Below are 25,771 nucleotides of genomic sequence, written 5' to 3' on the forward strand. Positions count from 1 at the left end.
CTTTATCTCGCTCACTTTTGTCCTTGCAGGAGAAATGGGCTCATGATGCCCGAGAGAGGGCCCAGTTGGGAGGAGGGATTCTATACCTGCATGTTGCCTCCACCATGGAGGAGGGAGCCATGGACGCTGTTGAAGAGCAAGTCGGGCAAGGTGAAATGGGTATCCATGGTGAAGATGATTAGAGAGTGCAAACCATTTATTAAGGGGTGCATTGCACCCCAGCCTGTCTAAAATCATACCAAAAACTGAGATGCATTGAGAAGCCTCAGCACAAGCAGAGGCTTCTGCTCTCCAAGACTAGTTCTCATGATCTTGTGACTCCCACAGTGCAGACGTTGAGGCAATTAGACCAACTCCCTCACCATCACTGGCCAAGCACAGCCACTGTAGAACGAAGACCAAGCACCGTCACAACTTACAAGTGCACCCTCCACCAGCACAGATACAGTCATTTTGGTGGGTCGTCGCATGTGGTTTGATACGGTGGCACTGGGTGATGAGCATGGCACTAGTGTGCAGGAGGAGGTGCCAGAGGCAGAGGCAGCTGTGGGCAGTTCCCCATCAGATGATGGAGGATAGACACAGCCCTTCTCAGCTGGGCACAGATGCAGGGCCTCAGGAGTCACAGGAAAGGAGGCTCTAACTAGACCAGCAGCAACAGATGTGCTCCCACATGTCAGAGTTTCCTGAGACAGTGCACGGCCATGCGCTGAGAATGAAGGCGTTCATCCAGCTCATGTGCGCCACCATGGCTGAGAACTTTGAGCACATGAGCTCCTCCATTGACAGAATGCAACCTCCTGGAGAGCCATATGTGACATCACTTTGAGTGCATGCAGGAACTGCACATGGAGGTTCACAAAATGCTTGCCACACTCTGTAGCCTTGACCAATCAGTGGCACTCATGGCGCAGGGATGTCTGGAGGGGATTCCAGTTGAGCCCCAGCTATCTGGAATGCCAACCAAGGGTTGAGGCTGTCACCGAGGAGGATGAAGGTGCCACCCTCATAGGGCACCTTCATCATCATAGGCCACCTTGGCCTCTCTGAGGAGGCATCTGTGCAGCAGGGCCCCGTGATAGAGGCTGTTGCTGCAATAACGCCTGTGCATCAGCCTCTGGAAGTGCTCCCAGTGGTACCTCAACAATGAGGACAACTGCCAAGTAAAGCTGCAAGCCACAACAAATGAGCAAGCTACTTCCACCTCCTCCCACGGCACAAGAGGAGCACTGTGTAAGTGTTCGAGAGTGAATGCCACCGCATCAGCCAGAGGACTGAGTGGGTCACTGGGGTCTCTTGCACTTGTAAATGTGCACTTTGTTACATTTGGAACACACTGTAAATATTGACACATAAAGCCAGATGTGTAAGCCTCCTTTTATTAATGGTGGTACAGGAGAAGAGAGATGAAGTGCTGAAAGGGAGCAAGGGTCGATGAGCTGTGACAGTGAAACATCTGGGCAGATGTGCATCTTTCATTGATGGTAAGAGTTGAGCTGCTCCAGGCTGTGTCTTCAATGGAAGTGTTCTCATAGGCAGCTCAAAGTGAGTTCCAGACCATGTCCTTCCACCTGAGTCAGAGGAGCTCAGCTGAAACTTGCCAGGATCAGTTGAACTCTGAGGTTGATGACATACTGATGAGACCCTCAAGCCCTGCGCTGGCCCCGGGTACCTCCCTGTGCAGTTGGGTCACCTCTGTGCTCTGCATCTTCCTCCTCTTCCTCCTCCCTCTCCTCCTCTTCCATGTCCAGCACCTTCTCTTCCTCCATTGAGCTATGTCCATCCAGCGCTTTACCATCTTCAAGGCCCACGCTTCTTTGGAGGGTCATGTCATGGAGAGCACAGCAGACCATCACCATGTGTGAGACTCTTGCAGGAGTGTACCGCAGGGTGCCACCCACCCAATCCAGGCACTGGAACCGTATCTTCAGAAGGTTGATGGCTTGCTCGATGGTTGTCATATTGAGCAGATGGTTTCGGATGTAGTGCCTCTGTCTAGTATCCACATAGATGGTGAGTAGCCATCTCTTCAAAGGATATCCCTTGTGCCCTAGAATACATCCAAGGAGTTTGGGGGTTGGATTGAAGAGCTACGGCAGCCTGGACTGGCAGAGGATGAAGGAGTCATAGCAGTTGCCAGGAAAGTGAGTATACACAAGGAGGAAGCTCTTGTTGTGGTCGCAGACCAGTTGAACATTGAGGGGCTGGAAGCCTTTTTTGTTGATGAATCTCACTGTGCAGCCACTGGGTGCCTTGATGACCACATGGGTGTAATCAATGATGCCCTGCACCTGGGGAAATCCAGCGATGAAGGCGAAACCCACCGCCCTCTGTGCCTGCGAAGCCTTGTCTGTCTGGGGTTCAATGTACTGTCCAGCTCTAGCAAATGGGGCATCAGTGACCTGCGAGATACAGTGGTTTGCAGCCATTTGCGAGATGCAACCAGGGTCCGCAGCTGATCCTTGGAGGGAGCCAGAAGTGAAGAATTTCAAGGGCACAGTGACTTTGATGGCTACTGGCAGGGCATGGCGAGCAGTGCTGCAAGGTGTGAGGTCTTCGGTGATGAGGGCACAGATCTCTATGATCATCTGCCTGGAGAGTTGTAGTCTTCTGTGGCACTGGTTCTTAGTCATCTCAAAGTAGCTCCGCCTTCGGCAGTAGTTGCTATGCTGAGGGTATGGCCTCCATGACATTCCTGCCCCTTGTCCGTCTCCTCTGCACTCCTGATGCCCGGGGCTCTCCCCTTTCTGTGGAGGATGTTGTTTCTAATCACTACTGGACCCACAATCTGAGTCATGCCCCCATTGCCAGCTGCTGCTTTCCTTGTGTTCAGGTGGCTCCCCAATTGTGTTTGGGAGGCTTGCCCCCTCCTCTTAAGGCCTCAAGATGCCAACAGGGTGTGACCCCCCCTGCCCTGCCTGAGCACTTACTGACCACTCTTTCCATAACCTCCACTGACCCAATGGCACCTGTGTGCCAATGTCCGAGTCTACCTCTGTTCACCCTTTCTTGGGCTGACCTAAGTCCCCAGGCCGATCATGACCCACTCTCTGCTGTATGTTGCTGCTCTCTCCATGCACCTGGTCTGCCCCAGACAGCGCATGCAGCCCACGCGCCCTCCTCAAAATCTGAACATGCCCCTCACAACAAGCTCTCGATGAGTTCTTTAACAAACTTAATTGCCTTGATTGATGGGTCTGGCCAGTTCTTGGGGCTGCCCTCCCCAAGCCCTGGTGAAACTCGACGGCGCCGGGAATAACGTCGGGAAACCTACTGGTGCTGGTATTTTTGTCTCCCACCTGCCTCCATTCCCGCCCACAGTCGGACCTGAAAATTCAGCCCACAGAGTCATTTATATCCTCGGGAAATATATATATGAAATAAAAGCTTGTTGTATGAAATAGTCTCACAAGAAGCAAAAGTATTGTAGTAAAAACTGAAGATCTTGGGTGAGTAGAGAAATTAAAATAAGATTTAAATATGACAAATCAAGCGCTAATAATACAAAAGAATATCAAGCTGAAAATATAGAGTGGAAGCAAAAAAGATTAGAAAGATTGAGGTATGAACAAAGAGTGTCAAATAACATAAAGGGAAATAGTAGAAGGTTAATAATGGTTAATCACTGTTTTTGAGCCTGTTGTGTTCCCCCAAGGGGTGTGTTTTGGAATCATTGTTGTTCTAAAAATATATAAAGGCCTTGGGTTGGGCATAGAGGGCACAATGTTAAATTTGCAGACAACCCAAATAAAGAGCATGGCTAAATGTGAGGAAGACTGCATGTGACTTGAGGATAATTGGCTCTTGTACCTTTCCATTCGTACTGCAGCCATGACTGGGAGCGCTGAAGGTTGTGTTGCTTGCCCGGTGCCAGGGTTAAGGACATCTCCTCACAACTGGAAACAAACTTGGAGTGGGAGGGGTGGGGGGGGGGGGGGGGGGTGTGGTGGAGGATCCAGTTGTCATGGTCCAGGTAGGAACCAACGACGTAGGTAGAACTCGGAATTATGTTCTGAGAGAGTTTGAGGAGTTAGGGTCCAAATTAAAATGCAGATCCTCAAATAATCTCTGGATTGTTACCTGAGCCATGCACCAATTGGCATAGGGTCAAGCAGATTAGAGAATTAAATGTGTGGCTCAAAGAGTTGTGTGGGAGGAAGCAGTTTCAATTCATGGGGCACTGCCACGAGTACTCAGGAAAGAGGGAGCTGTTCAGTTGGGATGGGCGCCACTTAAACTGGGCTGGGACCAGTGTCCTGGCAAAACCTATATCTAGGGCTGTGGATAGGGCTTTAAACTAATAGGGACTGGGGGTGGTGGGGTGGTGCGGGGGTGATGGAGGAGAGTTCGGTCGAAGGGAAAATTAGAATCCCAAATAGAATGTCGAGGCAATAGAACTGTGTAGCGATGTAGGTAAAGACAAGCAGAGTGGGACAGGAAGGGACAGATAATCTAATGGTAATAGTGCATCGGTGAGTACAGTCCATGCAGGGAATAGTAATAATAAAATAAAATTAAAGGCTCTTCATCTGAATGTGCATGCATCCACAATAAGATAGATGAACTAGGGGCACAAATAAAGATAAATGTTTTAGATCTAATTGCCATTACAGAGACATGGTTACAAGGTGACCAAGTTTGGGAAATAAATATTCCAGGGTACACAACATTGAGAAATGATAGGCAGAATGGAAAAGGAGGAGGGATAGCCCTGATAGTAAAGGATGATATAAGGACAGTTGTGGCTTGAAAGATCAGGATGGGTGGAGATTAGGAATAGTGTTATGACCAGGTCAGAAAGAGGTCTAGGGTACCCTTTCAGCCTTCACCTGGTCTTGCTGTAACAGGGTTTAATTTTAAACGCACTGTTTTTAGCTCCCCAAGGATTGGTGAATCCTTGTTCACCACTTGCCAATTATAAGGCAAAGAAACCAGCACAAACAGGCTTTCTTAGGTTTAAAGAAGAAAAGTTGAAATTTATGAAACTTAAACACTAATTTGGTTAATGCCTACGGATACATGACGCGCCCACACTAGCATGCATACGCGATACACACATGCAAATAGAGATAGAAAAGAGCAGAAGAAAAATAAAGTGGAAAAGTTTGAGGCAATATCTGAAGAGTCGTTGTTGTAGAGTCCTTGATTGCAGGTAGACCATGCTTTTCGTTGGGGCCCAGTATTCTCCTTAAACCTTATTCACTGTAGGAGACTTTTCTTTCTTGGGTTTCATCTGTCTTCAGTGGATTCAGAGGCTTGTGAGCAAGAGATGGGAGCAGACAGGAGAGATCTTCTCACTCCAGGAGCAAACAGCTTTCTGCTCAAACTGTTTGTACAAATTCAAAAAACTCAAGTTGCCTAGCAGGTTAGTCATGTGACTAGCTGGTTTGACCATGTCCGTTTGTGTATTCGGCCATCTTAGCAGTCAACCTGGAATGCGAGCTCCCCCACCTTCAACGTCTGTTGATCAAAAATCCATTGTGGTTTGAATGTCTGGGAATGGCTGCTTTGTCCTTCCAAACACTGTCTGTTAATATGTAAATGTCTTTTCCAGCCACGGCTGATCTGTTTAACAAGTCTTCTTTACTCCAGTAACAGTTTAAAATCGATGTTCATGACAAAATTAATGTGCCTCATTCTTACAGGTGGGGCCTAGCATGACAATAGCAAGAGTCAGAAAACACTGGTGGGAGTAGTTAATAGGCCCCCCAACAGTAGTTATACCAATGGACGAGCATTAAACAAGAAATTATTGGAGCATGTAACAAAGGCAATGTAATAATTGTGGATGATTTTAACCTGCATATAGACTGAACCAATCTGGATGGTGAGTTTGTAGAATGTTTTCGTGATGGTTTCCTGGAGCAATACATTGTGGAACCAACTAGGGATAAGGCTTTTTTAGAACTAGTATTGGGTAATGAGGCAGGATTAATTAGTAATCTCATAGTAAAAGATCCACTGGAAAATAGTGATAACAATACAACTGATTTCCATATTAAGTTTGAAAATGACAAACACCAATCACAAACAAGAATCTTAAACTTAAAGCCAATTACATAGGTATGAGGGGAGAACTGGCTAAGGTTGATTGGGTAAATAGACTAAAAGTTATGGCAGTAAATAAACAGTGGAAACCATTTAAAGAAACAATTCAAAATGTTCACCAAAAATATATTCATAGTTGTTTAGTAGTATAGAACTTGAGAATTACTTAAAATAGAGACATGTTGTCAAAGCTTTTCATCGTACCCTCATCAGGACAATCGCAAGAATAACCAACGTGAGGGAAAATAACAACTTATCGGTTGGCAAATGAACTCTGATTGGTAAAGCCGTTGCCATGGAGAATGCACCAGTTTACAGTGACTGACAGTTAATTGCCAAGCTTTGTTTGAAATTTAAACCAGTCAGCTTGACTCTGATTGGTCAAGGCATTGCCCTGAGGCATGAACCAGTGAATGGCTGTCATTTATTTTCTTCAGCTGAAACAAGCGCAATGTTTGTACACATTCTGTCAGTGAAGAACAGGGCCCCGTGTATTAATATATGTAGCTTCCAGTACGAGCAAATGCGCCACACTGCGAGCCCTACTGACAATCATATTGATTGTCAGCCTAATTCTTAGCACACTGTGGATTATTTAGCAAATGTTGTCCAAACGCAGAATCACATCTAATGTTGGACACTGTGTTTTGGGTTTTGCAAGCACGGGCTGGTTGGGTACGGCCTTTTTTAAAATTCATTCATGGGATGTGGGTGTCGCTGGCCAGGCCAGCATTTATTGCCCATCCCTAATTGTCCTTGAGAAGGTGGTGGTGAATTGCCTTCTTGAACCGCTGCAATCCATGTGGGGTAGGTAGACCCACAGTGCTGTTGGGAAGGGAGTCCCAGAATTTTGACCCAGCGACAGTGAAGGAACGGCGATATAGTTCCAAGTCAGGATGGTGTGTGACTTGGAGGGGAACTTGCAGGTGGTGGTGTTCCCATGCATTTGCTGCCCTTGTCCTTCTAGTTGGTAGAGGTCAAGGGTTTGGAAGGTGCTGTCTAAGGAGCCTTGGTGCGTTGCTGCAGTGCATCTTGTAGATGGTACACGCTGCTGCCACTGTGCGTCGGTGGTGGAGGGAGTGAATGTTTGTAGATGGGGTGCCAATCAAGTGGGCTGCTTTGTCCTGGATGGTGTCGAGCTTCTTGAGTGTTGTTGGAGCTGCACCCATCCAGGCAAGTGGAGAGTATTCCATCACACTCTTAACTAGTGTCTTGTAGATGGTGGATAGGCTTTGGGGAGTCAGGAGGTGAGCTACTCGCCGCAGGATTCCTAACCTCTGACCTGCTGTTGTAGCCACGGTATTTATATGGCTACTCCAGTTCAGTTTCTGGTCAATGGTAGCCCCTAGGATGTTGATAGTAGGGGATTCAGCGATGGTAATGCCATTGAATGTCAAGGGGAGATGGTTAGATTCTCTCTTGTTGGAGATGATCATTGCCTGGCACTTGTGTGGCACGAATGTTACTTGCCACTTATCAGCCCAAGCCTGGATATTGTCCAAGTCTTGTTGCATTTCTACACGGACTGCTTCAGTATCTGAGGTGTCACGAATGGTGCTGAACATTGTGCAATCATCACTGAACATCCTCACTACTGACCTTATGATTGAAGGAAGGTCATTGATGAAGCAGCTGAAGATGGTTGGGTGTAGGACACTACCCTGAGGAACTCCTGCAGTGATGTCCTGAAGCTCAGATGAGCTCAGATCTCCAACAACCACAACCATCTTCCTTTGCGCTAGGTATGACTCCAACCAGCGGAGGGTTTTCCCCCTGATTCCCATTGACCTCAGTTTTGCTCGGGCTCCTTGATGCCATACTCGGTCAAATGCTGCCTTGATGTCAAGGGTAGTCACTCTCACCTCACCTCTTGAGTTCAGCTCTTTTGTCCATGTACCTTTGGCCTGTAACTTGCCCATTGCGAACAGCAGAAGGGTCGTGTTGTTTGATACGATCCGCCAGTTTTTGGGACATATGGCCTATATACCTAGTGTCACACTAGCACTGAAATTGTTGTTGTTTTCCCTTACATTGGTTATTCTTGCAATTGTCCTGATGAGTGCAAGATGAAAAGCTTCGATAACATGTCTATTTTCAGCAATACTCAAAAATATATTCAATTGAAAAACAACCTCCTTAGTAAGCCGTAGATGGATCTTTCTTGCTGAATTTTTAAGATAAAAAGAATTAGATTAAAAGAAGAAACTTATAATGTTGCAAAGAACAGTAGTAAACCTGAGGATTGGGACTGTTTTAGAAACCAACAATGGGCCACCAAAAAGTTGATAACAAGGGAAAATATAGAATATGAGAGTAAACTAGCCAGGGATATAAAACCAGATTGTAAGAGCTTTTACAAGTACATAAAAAGGAAGAGAGCGGCTGAAGTAAACATTGGTCTCTTAGAAGCCGAGACAAGAGAAATTATCATAGGAATCGGGAAATGGCAGAGACATTGAACAAATATTTTGCACTAGATTCTAAGAGTCCGCTGCCAAAGTGGGCGGCGGACGTAAAGAAATTCAGCACTGCATCACGGAACCGCCGCGATTTCAATTGCAACAGCCCATTTGCACGGACGCGGCGCCCACCCCCCTGCGATAACGTGGAGGGGCGGGCGAGCCGCCACAGGCAACAGCATTTGGCGCCAATGCACAGGCACTGGTGCCATTTTTAAAGGGTTTACAGCCCTTAATGGAGATTTTAAAATTAAAGGAAGGTCAGTTCAATGACCCAAAAAAAGAAATAACTTACTATTAAATTCATTTTCACCACCACCCCCCCCCCCCCCCCCCACCCCACAATGGCATTGCTGGCCATCCGTACACTTTTCCCCCCAGAATGTGAATACTCAGAATTTTCCCTCCAAAGTTAGGCAACTTTGTCCTTTACTCCTTCCCATCACCCACCACCCCCCCCCCCCCAACCAATCTGCATCATTTTAACCTTGCTCCCTCCCCTCCCACACAGAGAAAACATTCTCCTCTCCCCTCCCCACAGGTGTCGCGCCACATTTCCCCGAATGGGGATTTGAAGTGCAGCATTGTCAGCCGCCCTAATGAAGATCGGTGCAGCAATTTAGGAGGCGACAGGTCCCTCATTAAATCAGGTATGTAAATTAATTTACATATTTAAATGGGGGTCCCGTCGCCGAGCGGCGGGGCAGCTGCCACCAAGATCACCACGGGGCCTGTCGCAGTCGAAGTTGGTGGCTGGCCTCTGCTGCTCATATCTGCATTGCCCCCTCACCAATATCCCTGATGGCGGAGGGGCTTAAAAATCTAGCCCTTTGTGTCTGTCTTCACAGTAGAAGACACAAGTTACAAACCAAAAATAGAGGGTAAGATAGGAGCTAAAAACAGTGAGGAAATTAAGGTAATTAATATCAGCGCAGAAAAAGTATTAGAGAAGCTTGAGGAACCAAAATCTGACAAATCCAAAGGACCTGATGGCTTACAACCTAGGGTTCTAAAAGAGATAACTGCAGAGATTGTGGATGTGTGGTTATGATTTTCTAAAATTCCCTAGATTCTGGAATGGTCCCAGCATATTGGAAGTTAGTAAATGCAACACAGCTATTCAAGAAAGGAGAGAGAGAGAAAACAGGGAACTAAAGGCCAATTAGCCTGACATCAATCATTGGGATAATGCTGGAATCTATTATTAAGAAAGTCTTAACGATGCACTTAGAAAATCATAGTATGATCAGACAAAGTCAGCATGGTTTTATGAAAGAGAAATTGTGTTTGACAAATTTATTAACTTTTTGAGGATGTAATAGTAGGGTAGATAAAGGGGAACCAGTAAATGTAGTATACTTGGATTTCCAAAAGACATTCAATAAGGTGCCATACAAAAGGTTATTACAGAAGATAAAGAGTTGAGGGTAATATATTAGCATGGATAGAGGATTGGTTAATGGACATGAAGTACAGAGTAGGGATAAATGGGGCATTTTCAAGATGGCAGACTGTGACTAGTAGAATGCTAGAAGATCAGAACTGGGGCCTCAGCTATTTACAATCAATATTAATGACTTAGAGGAAGAGACAGAGCAATGTATCTAAGTTTGCTGATGACACAAAGCTAGGTGGGAATGTAAGCTGTGACGAGGACACAAAGAGGTTTCAAAGACATATAGACAGGTTAAGTGAGTGGTCATCAAGGTGGCAGATTGTGTACATTGTGGATAAGTGTGAGTTTATTCACTTTGGTCATTAGAATAGAAAAGCGGAATTTTTTTAAAGGTGTGAAACTTGTAAATATTGATGGACAGAGGAACTTGGGCGTACTCGTACAACGAACACAGGTGGCTGAATTTTTCCAGTTTGCAGCATCACGGCGGTGAGCTTCAAGGATGGCGGGGCGCATGCACGGAATTTGCTCTGTGAAGCCGCCACGATATTCAGTACATGGCCGGGGGGGATCGCGCCCCCCGCCCACAATGACATGGAGGGTATGGGCGATCCGTCTCCGACAACGGTGTCCGGCGCCATTGCGCAGGCACCGGCACCATTTTAAAGGGGCTTAGAGCCCTAGATGAATATTTACATTTTTGAAGCCACATTGAATTTAAAAGTATTCCAAATCATTAAATAAATCGTTCCAGCCCCTCTCCCACCCTCCAATAGTGTTACATTTCATTCCTTGCCGTCTCCCCGCCCCCCCACCAAAAATACTTACTTTCCGTATTTGACCTTCCCCCACCCCCCGCCCCCCGCCCCCCCCACCCCCCGCAAAGTTCAGAAACTTTTAACTTTACCCCTTCCCATCACCACCTCGACCAATCAGGTAAGCTTGACCCTCTCCCCTACTTCTGTACTGATATACTTACCTTCTACCCCTCCCTACCAGTGTCCCACCATACTTCACTGGTAGGAGATCGGACAGCACGGCTGCCATGACGAAGTAAGTAATTATTCGTTAATTTATTAACATTGAAATTGTGGCCCTGTCACCGAGTAGCGGGGGGCGGGGTGGCGCCACGAAGCCTAGCCACCGCCAGTAATATGGGATGGGGCCTTCCCAGTGTCGAGGCCCATAGCAGGCCTCTCCCAGAGGCATTTTCTGGGCCCCCCCCCCCACGATGAGTCCTGACAACGGGGGGCTGGTAAAATCCAGCCCAGAAAGCTAGCATGCAGGAAGAGTAAGCAATTAGGAAGGCAAATGGCACATTGGCCTTTATTGCAAGGGAATTGCAGTACAAGAATAAAGACGTCTTTCTACAATTGTGCAGGGCTTTGGTGACACCACACCTGGAATATTGGGTGCAGTTTTGGTGTCCATATTTAAGGAAGGATATACTTGCCATGGAGGCAGTACAGCAAAAGTTCATTAGATTGATCCCTGGGATGAGAGGCTGCATATAATGGGTTTATATTCTCTGGAGTTTAGAAGCATGAGAGGTGATCTCATTGAAGGGACTTGACAGGGTAGACACTGAGAGGTTGCTTCCCCTGTCTGGGGAACTAGAACACGGGGGAACCATCTCAGGAAAAGGGGACAATCATTTAGGGCTGAGATGAGGTGAAATTTCTTCTTTCAACTGCCTGTGAATCTTTGGAATTCTCTATCCAGAGGGTTGTGGATGCTCCATCACTGAAAATATTTAAGGCTGATATAGACAGACTTTTGGTCTCTCAGGATATCAAGGGATATGGGGAGCGGACAGGAAAGTGGAGTTGAAGCCGAAGAGCAGCAATGATCGTATTGAATAGGCTCGATGGGCTGTATGGTCTACTCCTGCTCCTATTTCTTATGTTATGTACTAAGAAACTCTTCTGTGAAAAAAGAGGCAAACTGCTCCTTTCTTCAAGCTCCATAATACATAATCCTTTCTCATCTCTCATCATCCCTAACCTTTCTTTAATTTTTTCTGTTAAATGTTTTGTATATGTTTATAATGTCCTTTACTATTTCTCTTTAAGCTATCTGCCAGTTTTTGTTAACACCTCCCATTAGCTTTTCTGTTTTCCCATTTTGTTTCCCCTCTGGGGGATGTGGGCCCAAGTTCTAATAACTGTTTTGCCAGCTAACTGGCAAGGATGGGAGGCAATGGCACAGGACTGATTTTCATTCAGCCGCTGGGAACAGGAATGGAACCAAAGCCCCCAAGTTTTCTTTTCTTCATCGTCAATTTGTTGTACATTTTTCTATTTAATAATATTATAAACTCAAAGTATTATATGAAAACAATTGCAGGAAGGATGTCCTTAAAATAGTAACTGACCTATGTCTGTGTGCCCTAATGTGATTGTCCCCTGCCCTCCAACTCTGCTTTACCTGAAGATTGTGCTTGGCCACATGTCCCAGTCTGCAATATCACAGATAATGGTCTAACAATATATTAAAAGTCTTGTTCCAGTCCTACTGCCCAAGTTATGATTTTTGAATCATGCTTTTTATGCCAATAATTATTGTAATAAAACAGAGTTGGAGAGATTTTCCTGGGTCTATGCCCAGTGACATTGGATTACTTAGACAGAACAAATATCACAAGTTTAAATGGATCAGAGTGCACACCTGTAAATTTAAACTGAAAATGCGACCTGTTGGACAGTGAAATACGATTTCGCACATTACAGTGTATAATGCTCTTGTTCTTTTAAAATAATACCTCCTCAACTTTGCATGGACCATCCCGTGCAAGATCCACTTGTAATAAGAAGGTATATCATTGAACATAGACATCATTGTCATTACAGATGTAATTTTAAAATTCAGCATGCTTCTTAGTCCAAAACTGAACAGAACTTTCCAGTTTACATTTCCCTGGATAAATAAGAATTAAACTCTAAATAATCTAAGGCTCCGTTTACAGTTGGATTTTATGGTGTTAAAAGGTCCACGTTACCAGTATAACATTGTTATGAAAGTACTTCCATTTTTTGAGGACTCATATTTAAAGTGTGGAAGTTGATTCATTTTGGAAGACTGAAGATTTCATGGATGCTGGACTTTTTTTTGTTATTGAAAGTTCACTGAAAGGACACATAGGTCTTGTTTGAAAATAACCTTTACTGGATATCACATGCTTTAAGCTCAATAAACAACAGAAGCCTTTGTGACTTAGGGGAGATGTTTATAGAGAAGCGACATGTCAAGATTTATGAGGATCAGGAGGTGGTTTCGCTTCTGAGATATTGTTTTGGTTCATTTGGGGTGTGGACAATGTTGAAAAGCAGTTAGTTTTGTAGCCTGCTGAAAAATAAACTCCAGCTCATCTTTCCTGCACCTCACTAAGAGACCCTGAGAAATCCAGTGTGTCAGTTCCTCTTTCTCTACTTCTTTGCGAATCCAGAGTGTGATAACTGAAACCCCTGATGCCATATTTCTCCTGGAAAGCCAACCAGACTATTTCTCGACATCTCCAGAATGAACTGCTTCTGAAAACATCCATCTCCGTATACCCAGACGCCAGACCTAAAGGGACAACTGATAATCTTTCATATCTTCTCTTTTTTTTCTTCAATTAGCAAGTATTTGGCCAAAGTATTCCTTCTTTTGTCATTTTTTTGTAAAAGACCTCTGCAAAGAGAATTTCTTTTTTTTTTCAGTGTGTGTGTGAGTGTGTGTGTGGGGGGGGGGTATTTAAAAAGGGAACCTTTATATTTCAATCTGTGTGTTAATGCTTTGCATCATTACTGGATAAGTCTTGTTTTTATAATAAACTGATAATTTTGTTCTTTATTAAAGAAGCATGGTTGGTGTATTTTATTCTGGGATAAAGAGTAGAATATATGACTGACTGTATTGGTACCTGGGTAAACATTTAAAATATATGTTGTGACTTGTGGAGAAGTGGAAATAGAAAAGACAGTGCACTCCTCCTGCCTCGGTCATAACATATTTAGCAAAACTCTGTATTACACTTCTGACCTTATAATGTAATGCATCTTCTTCATCAATTTTTAGTGAACTGTGACAGACTGCTCCTAGACTAACAGCAGGAGACCAGTAGAACCCGCCTTAAAGTTCAGGGCTTTTGTGTTTTGTTTGAAACTTAACTACACTGGCATTTGATAAATGTTAGATTCTGCTGGAAAGCAATGATAAATAGACAAAGGTTCACTGAGATTCACACAATAATGGTCTTCAAGCAAACATGTGCATATGAAGAATATTTAGTAATAATAGTTATCTACATCAATAGTTCAAACCTGTACTTGACACTTTTTATTGCAAAGTGTTTAAGAGTTACTTTCTAACTCCATTTTCTTTCATAAAATGTACTTTTGGTACCAGCTACTAGCCTATTTTTATATCTTTGCTTGTAAAAACTACAGAAGCTCAAATCAAATCCATTGATCATTACAAAATCTAATCTGACACTCTAGTGCAGTACTGTGGGAGTGCTGCATTGTTGGAGGTACTGCCTTTCAGATATGATGTTAAGCTGAGGCCCCATCTGCTCTCTTGCATGAAGATCCCGTGGCATTGTTTTGAAGAAGAGCAGAGGAGTTCTCCCAGTCCTGGCCAATCTTTATCCTCAGTCAGCATAATTAAAAATAGATTAGATCTCCAGAAGTTCTGATGAAAGGTCACGGACCTGAAACGTTAACTCTGCTTCTCTCTCTACAAATGATCCCGACCTGCTGAGTATTTCCAGCACTTTTTGTTTCTGTTTCAGATTTCCAGCATCAGCAGTATTTTGCTTTTACTAAAAATAGATTATCTGTCATTATCACATTGTTGTTCCTGGATCCTAGCTGCATGCAAATTGACGTCCTTATTTCCTACAATAGTGACTACATTTTAAAAGTACTTCATTAGATGTAAAGCACTTTGGGACGTCCTGAGGTCGCGAAAGATGCTATATAAATACAACTTTTTATTTTAGAAGTATTGAGAAACAGTGTTGTGCATTTTGGAATCCTGACCATCAAGTTTAAAAGTCCCACAGGTATTTTCCTGAAGGTGAACAGGACATATGTATCTCATATTATGGCTGAGACAAATATGAATTAATTACAGTTTGGTTACAACTTTCTCTCTTTACAGGTCAATGCTGCCTGGCTGTCTTTGTGTTTCTCATCTTTGCTGGTTACTGGTACATTGCTGCTGTTTACACTGTTTGGTTGTATCTTGACTGGGAGACACCAAATCAAGGTGGAAGGAGGTCAGAGTGGGTCAGAAACTGGACTATCTGGAGTTACTTCCGGGACTACTTCCCTATTCATGTGAGTTGGTGTTCTTTGGGGATAACCTTTCATCTGACTTTATTTGAAAGACAAAGTGTTTTCAGAGAACCCCTCCCATTCCTGCTGGAATCCCACTGGCTGCCGTTCTAACTGCAGCTAAGCGACTGAGATGCCTGCCCAAAAGCAAGTGGGAGCCTCATAAATTTATGGAAATCAGGGTCTCATTACATCAGTGAAATCCCAATTACATTTTAGCTGAGACTTGAACGGGGAAGCCACCATAGCTTTCCTGCCAGGTGAAGACAGGTCAGAAGCTATTGGGAGGATGAAATAGCCCTCCAAGGTAACTGGAAATGTTTCCTTTGTGGGGCCAGGAGGAGCAGGGATGTTCCTCTGGGCCTCGCAAAGAAATCCATGGTCCTGGACTAATCCTTTAACGAGACCATCCTGAAATTCCCTTCTGATTTAACTGCCGACGGTGTTCGACCATGCAAACTGCCACTTCCACCTGACAGCCAAATGCTGCTCTCCCCATTGTTTCAGACAGGCAGCTAACTTGTGGAATGCAGATGAGGCCTGGGAATTAAATTACCCTGGGCATCAAACTTAGGATTTCGAGTGCAGTTTTCACTCGTCTATCCCTCCTGCCCAAAACCTGTTGGGGATTAAAATAGACCCACAACTTTAGTTTGTGCTGTGCTTGTGAGATAGGCTAACCCTAAAAGTTGTTTTCAATCAAAGTGACATCAAGTTACTCGAGATGTAAAGAAGACTTGAAGTTCACATTTTGGTCATCAAAATTTTATATTAAGCATTGTGATGTTAAAGAAGTGCCAAAATCTTGCTAAATACACACTGACTAATTTGGAAACAACCAAATTGTTTTGAACTTTGAGCCACAAAATTAGAACTGTCTGTACTTGCCCAGGTTTCTGGTTAGATTGCTTTGTAAACTAAGTATTTCAGTGCTCTGTGTGGTAAAAAGAAAAGATCCATTTCTTGATCCAATTATGTTAACTGTCAGCAGTTATCTAATAACAGTTGTAGATAAACTTCTTTAGCAGGTAACCTTGCATTGTTAGTCTGTATAGAGAAGAATCTTGAAAAATATTAGAACTTTAGAGCTGGAATAACCCTTACTTTCCTTAAATTCATATAACAATCATAATTTGAGCAAATTAGTGATACATATGTCATAAGAGAGTAATGAAGAAATCAATTTAAAAAGAAAATTCTAGACACTGAACTGGTCTACATCCTCCACTTTTTAAAATAAAACATCCTTGACCTGAATAAAGAAAACTTCATTTTCAAGTGAGACAGTCGCTGACATTGGATACTTAATTGATGCTGTAGTAAAGGAAGGAGAACACATTAGTCACCTTGATTTATTATGTGGTTACATAGGGTGTTATTGATACGTATCTTGTGAAACTCAGGTTATTACAATGCAGGTAAAGACTTCTGTTTTGTGGGTTGGGCAGATACTAGTGTTTATTATTTTTTCTTGAAGCCTGTGGCAATAGTACAGTGTCAAGTAAACTTCAGGTGAAGCAATATGACCATACGTACTGGAGGTTTTTATGTGACCAGATAAGTAGGATCTTTATGCCCCTCTGCTTGTGGCTGCTATGTGATGGCTACAAATTTTGCCTTTCGCTAGTATAGTGGTTGTAATAATGTGAGGCAGTAGATGCCATCTGTTCATCACTGCTGTACTATTCTGGGCCAGTTCAGAAGGAAGTTACATCTTAAGTTATTAAAACACCCTTCACTTTTCAGCATTGCACCTTGGAGAAGGCTAGATTGCCTATTGCTCATCAGGAGGCCCATTAGTGCCTGGTAACAGCTTTTTGTAAAAATTTCAGAATTTTTTTTCAATGCTAGTTTGGTGCTCCTTTAAATTCAATTTAGGGAAATGGAATGTTGAATGTTGGTGACATGCCAATTCTTTCTTCTTACATCCACCCACACCTGGACACTGTACTTTGGAACTAGATTTAAAAAAAGTGTTATTTACTTTACAGCATACCTGGCATTTGCAAAAATGTTTGCGTTTTGGAAACAACCATGTAGCTACTTAAAAGGAATTTTCCTTGGCACTGGAATTTTAAAAGCAGTAGAGAGGTAGTACTTCAAACCCAAACAAGAACCCCTGGTGGATGATTGGGTTAGTTTTATTCAAGAATAATCAATTTTTCAAATTCACCTCTCGAAAATGGTACATTTGAATCTTTAGACACACTATGCAAGGATCTGGCATATGGGACCATTTACTGGAGTGATAAAAGAACCTTTATCTATCTGGGCAATGTTTAAATTACTCAATTTTTAAATAAATCTTAAGTGATTGAAAAAGAAAAAAGTAGCTTTTCTTCTTTGCTAGTGGCAGAGAGCTCAGACCTGTGGGATTTAATGTTCAGATCTGTCAGTTTTACTCACTGGCATGTCCACTAGGCGAATTCTATTTATTGTCCTGTGAATTTTTTTAACCAGTGCTTTGAGCCTACTGGTTCATGATGAGTTGACTAAATTGGATTTCATTCATTTTACCTATGACAACAGGATATTCTAGATTTTTGCTGGTGCTTTGTTCCACAATTCCATTCAGTTTTCCATAAAAACCACTAATCAATGGCCTTGCTGATTGATACTAGCAATTATTAATTTTGATTTTTAAAAAATCAATCTATTCTAGCATCTAAAAATATCCTCGCCTATCTCAGATCTCATTAATAATCACAATTTTAAAATTAAAAATCAACAAGTATGGACAGGATGAAAGGGTCTTGTGATTTAGATTATGGCCCCATCTATTTGCATGTTTCTATCAACAGCAACTTGTTATACTAATAGTTCAGGGTATTTTGTAACTTTAAAAAAAAAACAAAGGATTTCTACTTACAAGGCTCCCTTTAATGTGCGGTCCCAATTTATTGTCATTTACATTCAACTCCCCTGTGATGATCTAGGGGTAACGCATTTTTTGTGACGTTTTTCCAACATGAGGGCTCTCAATGTAAGGGAATGGCTTTGGTATTTTGGTACCCATGACTGGAAATTCCATAATCTTTCTAAGGTAAAAGTGTGCTATTTTGGCATAAGGGGTTGGAGTTCATAGAAATCAGAATAGTTACAACACAGAAGGAGACCATTTGGCCCATCATGTCCGTGCCAGCTCTCTGCAAGATCAACACACCTAGTCCCACTCCCTTGCCTTTACCCCGTAGACCTGCAAATGTTTTCACTTCGGATAATTATCCAGTACTCTTTTGAAAACCATGATTGAATTTATCTCCACCAGACACTTAGACAGTGCATTCAGATCCTAACCACTCAGTGTGTTGCCTTTGGTTCTTTTGCCATTCACCCTAAATTGACGTCTTCTAGTTCTTGACACTTACGCCAATGGGAACAGTTTCTCACTATCTATGCTGAACAGATTCCTCATGATTTTGAACACCTCTATGAAATCTTCTCTCAACCTTCTTTTCTCTAAGGAGAACAACCCCAGCTTCTCTCATCTCCACACAATTGAAGTCCCTCATCTCTGGAACCATTGTTGTAAACCTTTTCTCTAATGCCTTCACATCCTTCCTAAAGTGTGGTGCCCAGAATTGGACACAATACTCCAGCTGAGGCCAGACCAGTGTTCTTTAAAGATTTGCCATAACTTCCTTCTCTCTGCCTCTATTTATAAAGCCCAGGATCTCATATGCCTTATTAACCACTTTCTCAACCTGTGCCATCTTTGACAATTTGTGCATATATACTCCCAGGTCCCGTTGTTCCTGCACCTTCTTTAGAATTGTATCCTTTATTTTATATTGCCTCTTTTCGTTCTTCCTCCCAAAGTGTGTCACTTCGCACTTCTCTGCATTAAATTTTATTCGCCATTTGTCCAGCCTGTGTCCTCCTGAAGTCTATCATTTATCCTCCTCAGCGTTCACAGTACTTCCAAGTTTTATGTTATCCACAAATTTTGAAATTGTGCCCTGCACACCCAAGTTTAAGTCATTAATCTAGATGAAGAAAAGCAGGGGTCCCAACACTGACCCCTGGGGAACCCCGCTATATACCTTCCTCCAGTCCAAAAAATAACCATTCACCACTCCTCTCTGTTTCCTGTCACTCACCCAGCTTTGTATCCATGCAGCCACTATCCCTTTTATAACATTGCCTTTAACTTTACTGACAAGCCTGTTATATGGAACTTTATCAAACGCCATTTGGAAGACCAAACACATTACCCTCATAAACCCTCTCTTAACTCATCGAAAATCCTCAATCAAGTTGGTTAAACATAATTTGCCCTTAACAAATCCATGCTGGCTTTCCTTAATGAATCCACATTTGTCCAAGTGACTGTTAATTTTGCATCCAGCAGACCAGCACGTATCACAGAATCATTACAGTGCAGAAGGATTCTACAGGCCATTCGAAGCCTCCAACTGCTTCTTAAACAATTCCAGGAAATTTTGCACCAACTGCCTGACCAGGAAGTGCATTCTAAGCGTTGCTCACTCTTTGTGTGATGAACTTCCTGAAATCAAAGTTAATTTGCCCTTTACCACTTTGTCCATTTCCACCCCTCCACCTACCCATCCCTTACACGTTAGTCTTCCATTTAAATTGGGGACTGAAGTCATGTATGCCAGTTATGGGTCTTTTAAAATGCATAGTAAACTCTGGTGGAAGTGGGTGTAGCTGGAAAGTGAACCTGATCCCAAAATGATGATGTATCTCAGTGACAAGATAATGAGGCCAAAACCTGACCTGCTGGAAATTCTGTCATTTAAACCAGAATTTTGCTTCACTTAAATAAAGCCTATAGTAAGAGGTGTAAATTACCTGCATGATTTACCAAAGCAGGAAGTGGTTGAGTTTATAGCCTTCCAACATCCACCAACTTTGTCTGAAGTATCAGCTTTGACCAAAGGGATACGCAAAGCACTTTTCAGCTGCACTGCTAAGAAAGAATTTTGTGCATTGCATTTCAGCAGTTTCAGGCAGAAAATCTTTTTCTTGTCACCCTTCTTTCATGGTGTTCACGATGAGCATTCCCACATTTATCTGAGGCATATAAAAAGCAAGAGATAAAGGAAATGAGGAATGCAGGATAAGACTACATCAAAGCAGAAGATCAACTAGAAGGTACCCTTTCACTAGAGTCTACAGACCATACCATTGAGATCAGTGGTTTGGAATATAATCCTGGAGCACTGTGAGCATTATGAATGAAAGAGACTTCAAGGAACTATCAGGGCAAGCAGATAGTAGACCTTGGATGCTCGAAAGAGGCCAGTCTTCCTGCATTGCAAACTGCAAGACACCCACTTGCACAAAATATTCATGTTTGCCCTAAATTCCAAACAGTCTATCTCTCTTGCTCTATATATGTACTGGGAGGACATCCAGCTGAAAGTCCCTGAAGTTTAAGGCTGTCTCCTCAGGTCTATCTGGTATCATTGAACTTCAGCTTTCTCCCTCCAGTGTTCCCAGTATCCCTTTAAGCAGTTGCAAGTTTAATGTGCAGGCCTCCACCTCTCCCACTGATTTTTCATCCACCACAATGTTCCAACTATTCAGCGAGCAATGGGAATGTTCCCCTTCCTCCTCATTATTTTCCACACACCCTCCCACATTCCCCCCACCCCCTCTCCACTATCATAAATTTGCATTACCAGCATGCCTCTCATTATTTAGAGAATGGTAGTATAGTAGTGGTTATGTTACTGGAAGAGTAATTCGGTGAACAGGAATTCAAATCCCACCTTGACAATTAGAGAATTTGAATTCAGTTTTTAAAAAACCTGGACATAAATATAAAACTGCCAGAATTAAAAATGACCACAAGCTGTTGCATTGCCCAGAAAAAACCGAACTGGTTTACTGATGTCCTTTATGGAAGTAAACCTGCCATCACACAATTTGACCTGTGTATAATTCCAGTCCCCTACCAGCATGCTTGACTTTTAACTGCTCTCTGAACTGACCTAGCGAGCCACTCAGTTTTTTGGGACAGGCAATAAAAGCAGGCCTAGCCAGTGATGCCTACATCTGAGAATTAATTTTTAAAAACTTAAATTACCAGATCCTATGAATGATGCACAGTATAGTGGCTGAAAGGCCTTCCCCTTCCTTTCTTCCAGCAGCACAATGATGCTGTTGAAATGTCCAGCCTCCAGTGTCAGCATCAGGCACTCCCAAGGACAGCAAGATCCAACAAAAAGAAAGGTTTCCTCTACTCTTGATCATTTTTTACTATAATCATATTCAATAGTCTCCAGAAAAAAGTCATTACTGTCATTTCAGTTTCCCACATTGTCATGCTCCTGACCTGTCTATGTAGCAATGCCAAATTGATACCAAACTGTGACCATTTGTATCAGCTAGCAAAAGTAGTTCAGGCTGGATTTGAACCAAAGCCCCAGTGTTGAGAATATACTAACCTGCTGTACCACACAGTCCCCAAAATATATTCTTCAAATGTTGGAATCTTTTACAATATGACTGTATTCATGTCTGATTCATTCAGAACAAGTAAGCCTTTTTTGTGACCTGTACAAAGGGTATCTGTTTTTCATTGCTCTTTTTCTCTTGAATGATTTATGCAAATGTTTTAATATTCTGAAGCATTTACTTGTATGTTTGTTGAAGCAATCTCTTGTTATTATTTATAGTTAATTGGATTGATTCTGATTTCTCTCCATTACAAGCTGGTGAAAACAACTGATCTAGATCCACAGCACAACTATTTGTTTGGATTTCATCCTCATGGGGTGCTTGCAGTTGGAGCTTTTGGAAACTTTTGCAGTCAGGCTACAGGCTTTCAGTATTTGTTTCCAGGTTTGATGTCCTATCTATGCATTCTGCCATTCTGGTTCAAGGTTCCTTTTTACAGGGATTACATTATGTGTGCAGGTAATGGTTTATATTATTTGTTTATGTTTACAAAGATTTGTTATCTCCAGTCTAATTCAAACCCAGGATTGTTCAGTAAATTCAAAATTCTGGGTTAGCTTCTTTAGCTTATTTTATGCCCTCATATTCCGCAAAATTAAACATGAATAATTATTTTATTCTTAAATTATTTAAATCACCACTTGAAGTGACCTGAATTTATAAATCATACACAGAGAACTGACAATCGAAACTTGAAAAAGGACACAATACCTTAAAATAATTGTAGACTAAAGTTTAATTCCATTCCTTTAGGCCCTTCCATGGCTCCATTTGGCAAAAGTGTCGTCAACCCTCAGCTCAGCCCTGAATGCTTGATTTGCCACCCTGCTTGTTAAGGCATATTCTAAGCAAAAAATTGACAAAATTTGGAGTAAGCTAGCAACTGCAAGATTGGCATGCAAGAGAACAAGATTTACAGGGAGTAAATTTAACCCCACAGGATGGGCTGGAGAGTGATGGGAATGTTAAAAGTTCAAAAATGGGAAATCTGACGCCAACCAGCTTCAGTACAGCCACCTGATTTTAACGGAGGTGAGCTGGAGATCAACCAGTCCCTAATTTAAATATTTCTGAGAGTCTCAAATATTTGCTATGTTTTACATTTACTGCCTGCAGGCAGAGTCACCTAGGGCTTGGGAAACCTGGCAACTAAAGGGAGGTGAGAAAGGTTGGATTCAACCGGAATGCTCCCCCTGACACCCACCCACCCCCAAGTTAAATTCAGGAGGAACTCTGGGTTTCCCAGCTGCTACACCTCTTCCCCACTCCCTCCTGCCTGTATCTGGGCCAGAGTACACATCTCCAATCTCACCATTGTGGAAAATCAGGGAAATTGCACCCAAAATATATTTGAAATTGCACTGGTTAAGTTATGCTTCAAGTTTCTGCTAAAATTCTTTTGCATAATTACAAATGTAAAATTTTCCATGAACCAGCACAATGGGGTAATGTCATCGAACATTATTTTTTTTCCATTAAGTAGTACTCCTTGATTTAGTAATTGATGCTGAAAATGGATTTATCATCAAAAATAAGCATTTTTAATAAAGGTGCTCAGACCTCCGTTAGTGAGTAATCTGATTTTAAATCACTGAAAATAACTTTTAAAAAAAATTGTGAACCATTTAATAGTTTCATTGGTATACACTAGTCACTTTGGTAGTAAACTAAATACTTTTTGATATGAGTAAACTTTTAAAACGTGCTTACTAATGCCTGTGCACCTAAGAAAATTAGTACAATTTGAAGAGCCTCCTCGAACCAATGCAACCTCTCAACTTCAACCTGGGGGCAAGGCCTAATTCAGACAAATTGAATCTTGAATCAGTGTAAAAGCTTGCAGATAACAGGAGACCATGAATGTGAACATAAATATTTTGGGCATAGTTTACCTATGTTTTAAATTCCCCATTTTTTGCACTGGTTTGGTCGATTCCTCCCAGATTGCGCTGGAATCTTTATACAAAACCAGTGGAAACAAGCAGAAACTCTGTGTCACCAATGTACCATGTGTAGATTGTTTTTATTTTAGATTTGATGTTTATAATGATGTTTCCAATGGAGACTTTCTTTTATTTGGCTTCAATAAACAGCAAGAACGTTTTTCTACTTTGTTTGTTGTAGGTCTAGTCTCATCTGTGAAAAGCAGCGTTTCTCACATTCTAAGCAGGAAGGGAGGTGGGAATGTGGCTGTCATTGTAATTGGTGGTGCTGAGGAATCTCTGGATGCCAGACCTGGAGCACTTACTTTGAGAACCCTTAACAGGAAAGGATTTATTAAATTGGCTATAAAACGTGGGTACGTAGACTTTCTGCATGGAAAAATGTTGTCCTTTTTAAAATATTGTCCTTGTTGATCTACATATAGGACTTTGATAACTCAGTTATTAACTAGTTAATTGTTAGTGACCCCAATTTCTTCCAAAAGTGTTGCTTCTTGCTAAAATATGATTCCAAAGGTTTGGTAGCACTCCAGTACCTTGAATGCATGGTAATTCTTCACGTGTAGACCTAGAATTATGGGGTGAAGGTGTGTGGGGGATCATAGCCAAGTGGAATCTGGTTTGCATCCAATATTAATAAATAAAGAATTTTCAGCAAACATCATTGGGTAGAAATCAGGAGCAGGAAATAGCAGAAGGAGTAGACCACATGGCTTCTCGAGCCTGCTCCAGAATTCAGTAAGATCACAGTTGAATTTTACATCAACTCCACTTTCCCACCCATATCCCTTGATTCTTTTAATGACCAAAAATGTATCAATCTCAGTCTTGAATATACTCTATAACTGAGCATCTGCAGTCCTCTATGGTAGAGAATTCCAAAGATTTACAACCTTCTGAGTGAAGAAATTGCTCTTTATTTTAGTCTTAAATGGCCGATCCTTTCTCCTGAAATTATGTCCCTCGTTCTAGACTTTCCAGCCAAAGGAAACAGCTTCTCAGCATTTATCCAGTCAAGTCCTCTAAAAAATTGTATACGTTACAATGAGATCATCTCTTATTCTTCTAAACACCAGAGAATATAGGCCCATTCAACTCAATCGGTCTTCATAGGAGAGCCCTTTCATCCCAGGAATCAAGTGACTGAATCTTCATTGCACCCTTTCTAAGGCAAGTATATCCTTCCCTAGGTAAGGATACCAAACTGTACAGGGTACTTCAGGTTTGGTCTCACCAAAGCCCTATTTAAATGTATCAAGACTCCCTTACTCTTATACTCCAAATCCCTTGCGATAAAAGCTAAAATAACATATGCCTTCCCAATTGCATGCTGTACCTGCTAACATTCTGTGATTTGTGTACAAAGACATCCAAATTTCTCTACATCCCATCATTTACTAGTCTCTCAACTTTCAAACAATATTCTGCTTTACAATTTTTGATACTAAAGTGGATAATGTCACACTTTTTTTACCATTATACTCCATCTGGCACCTGGTTACCCACTTAACCGGTCTATATCCTTTTGCAGCTTATGATTTGCTGCTTTCACATGCGTTCAAGTCCTCTGAAGAAGGAATTTTCCTCCACACAAGATCAGGGGGCAGTTGTTCAACCTTGCCCGTCTAAGAGCGAAGTCCAAAGTACGGAAAGTCCTCATCAGGGAACTCCGCTTTGCTGACGATGCTGCTTTAACATCTCACACTGAAGAGTGCCTGCAGAGTCTCATCGACAGGTTTGCGGCTGCCTGCAATGAATTTGGCCTAACCATCAGCCTCAAGAAAACGAACATCATGGGGCAGGACGTCAGAAATGCTCCATCCATCAATATTGGTGACCACGCTCTGGAAGTGGTTCAAGAGTTCACCTACCTAGGCTCAACTAACACCAGTAACCTGTCTCTCGATGCAGAAATCAACAAGCGCATGGGAAAGGCTTCTACTGCTATGTCCAGACTGGCCAAGAGAGTGTGGGAAAATGGCGCACTGACACGGAACACAAAAGTCCAAGTGTATCAAGCCTGTGTCCTCAGTACCTTGCTCTCTGGCAGCGAGGCCTGGACAACGTATGTCAGCCAAGAGTGACGTCTCAATTCATTCCATCTTCGCTGCTTCCGGAGAATACTTGGCATCAGGTGGCAAGACCGTATCGCCAACACAGAAGTCCTCGAGGCGG

General features: G+C 42.5%; 1 protein-coding gene across 1 annotated transcript in view; it reads left to right on the plus strand.

The window, feature by feature from the left end:
• mogat3a (monoacylglycerol O-acyltransferase 3a) overlaps positions 1 to 25,771 on the plus strand; it is a 45,718-nt gene that overhangs the window by 4,074 nt on the left and 15,873 nt on the right. The window contains exons 2-4 of the mRNA XM_068042133.1: positions 15,049 to 15,227; positions 21,908 to 22,112; positions 23,778 to 23,952. Of these exons, the coding sequence (XP_067898234.1) occupies positions 15,049 to 15,227; positions 21,908 to 22,112; positions 23,778 to 23,952 (559 nt within the window). The remainder of the gene's footprint in view (positions 1 to 15,048; positions 15,228 to 21,907; positions 22,113 to 23,777; positions 23,953 to 25,771) is intronic.

Source organism: Heterodontus francisci, chromosome 11, assembly GCF_036365525.1.
Source record: "Heterodontus francisci isolate sHetFra1 chromosome 11, sHetFra1.hap1, whole genome shotgun sequence".
Taxonomy (NCBI): domain Eukaryota; kingdom Metazoa; phylum Chordata; class Chondrichthyes; order Heterodontiformes; family Heterodontidae; genus Heterodontus; species Heterodontus francisci.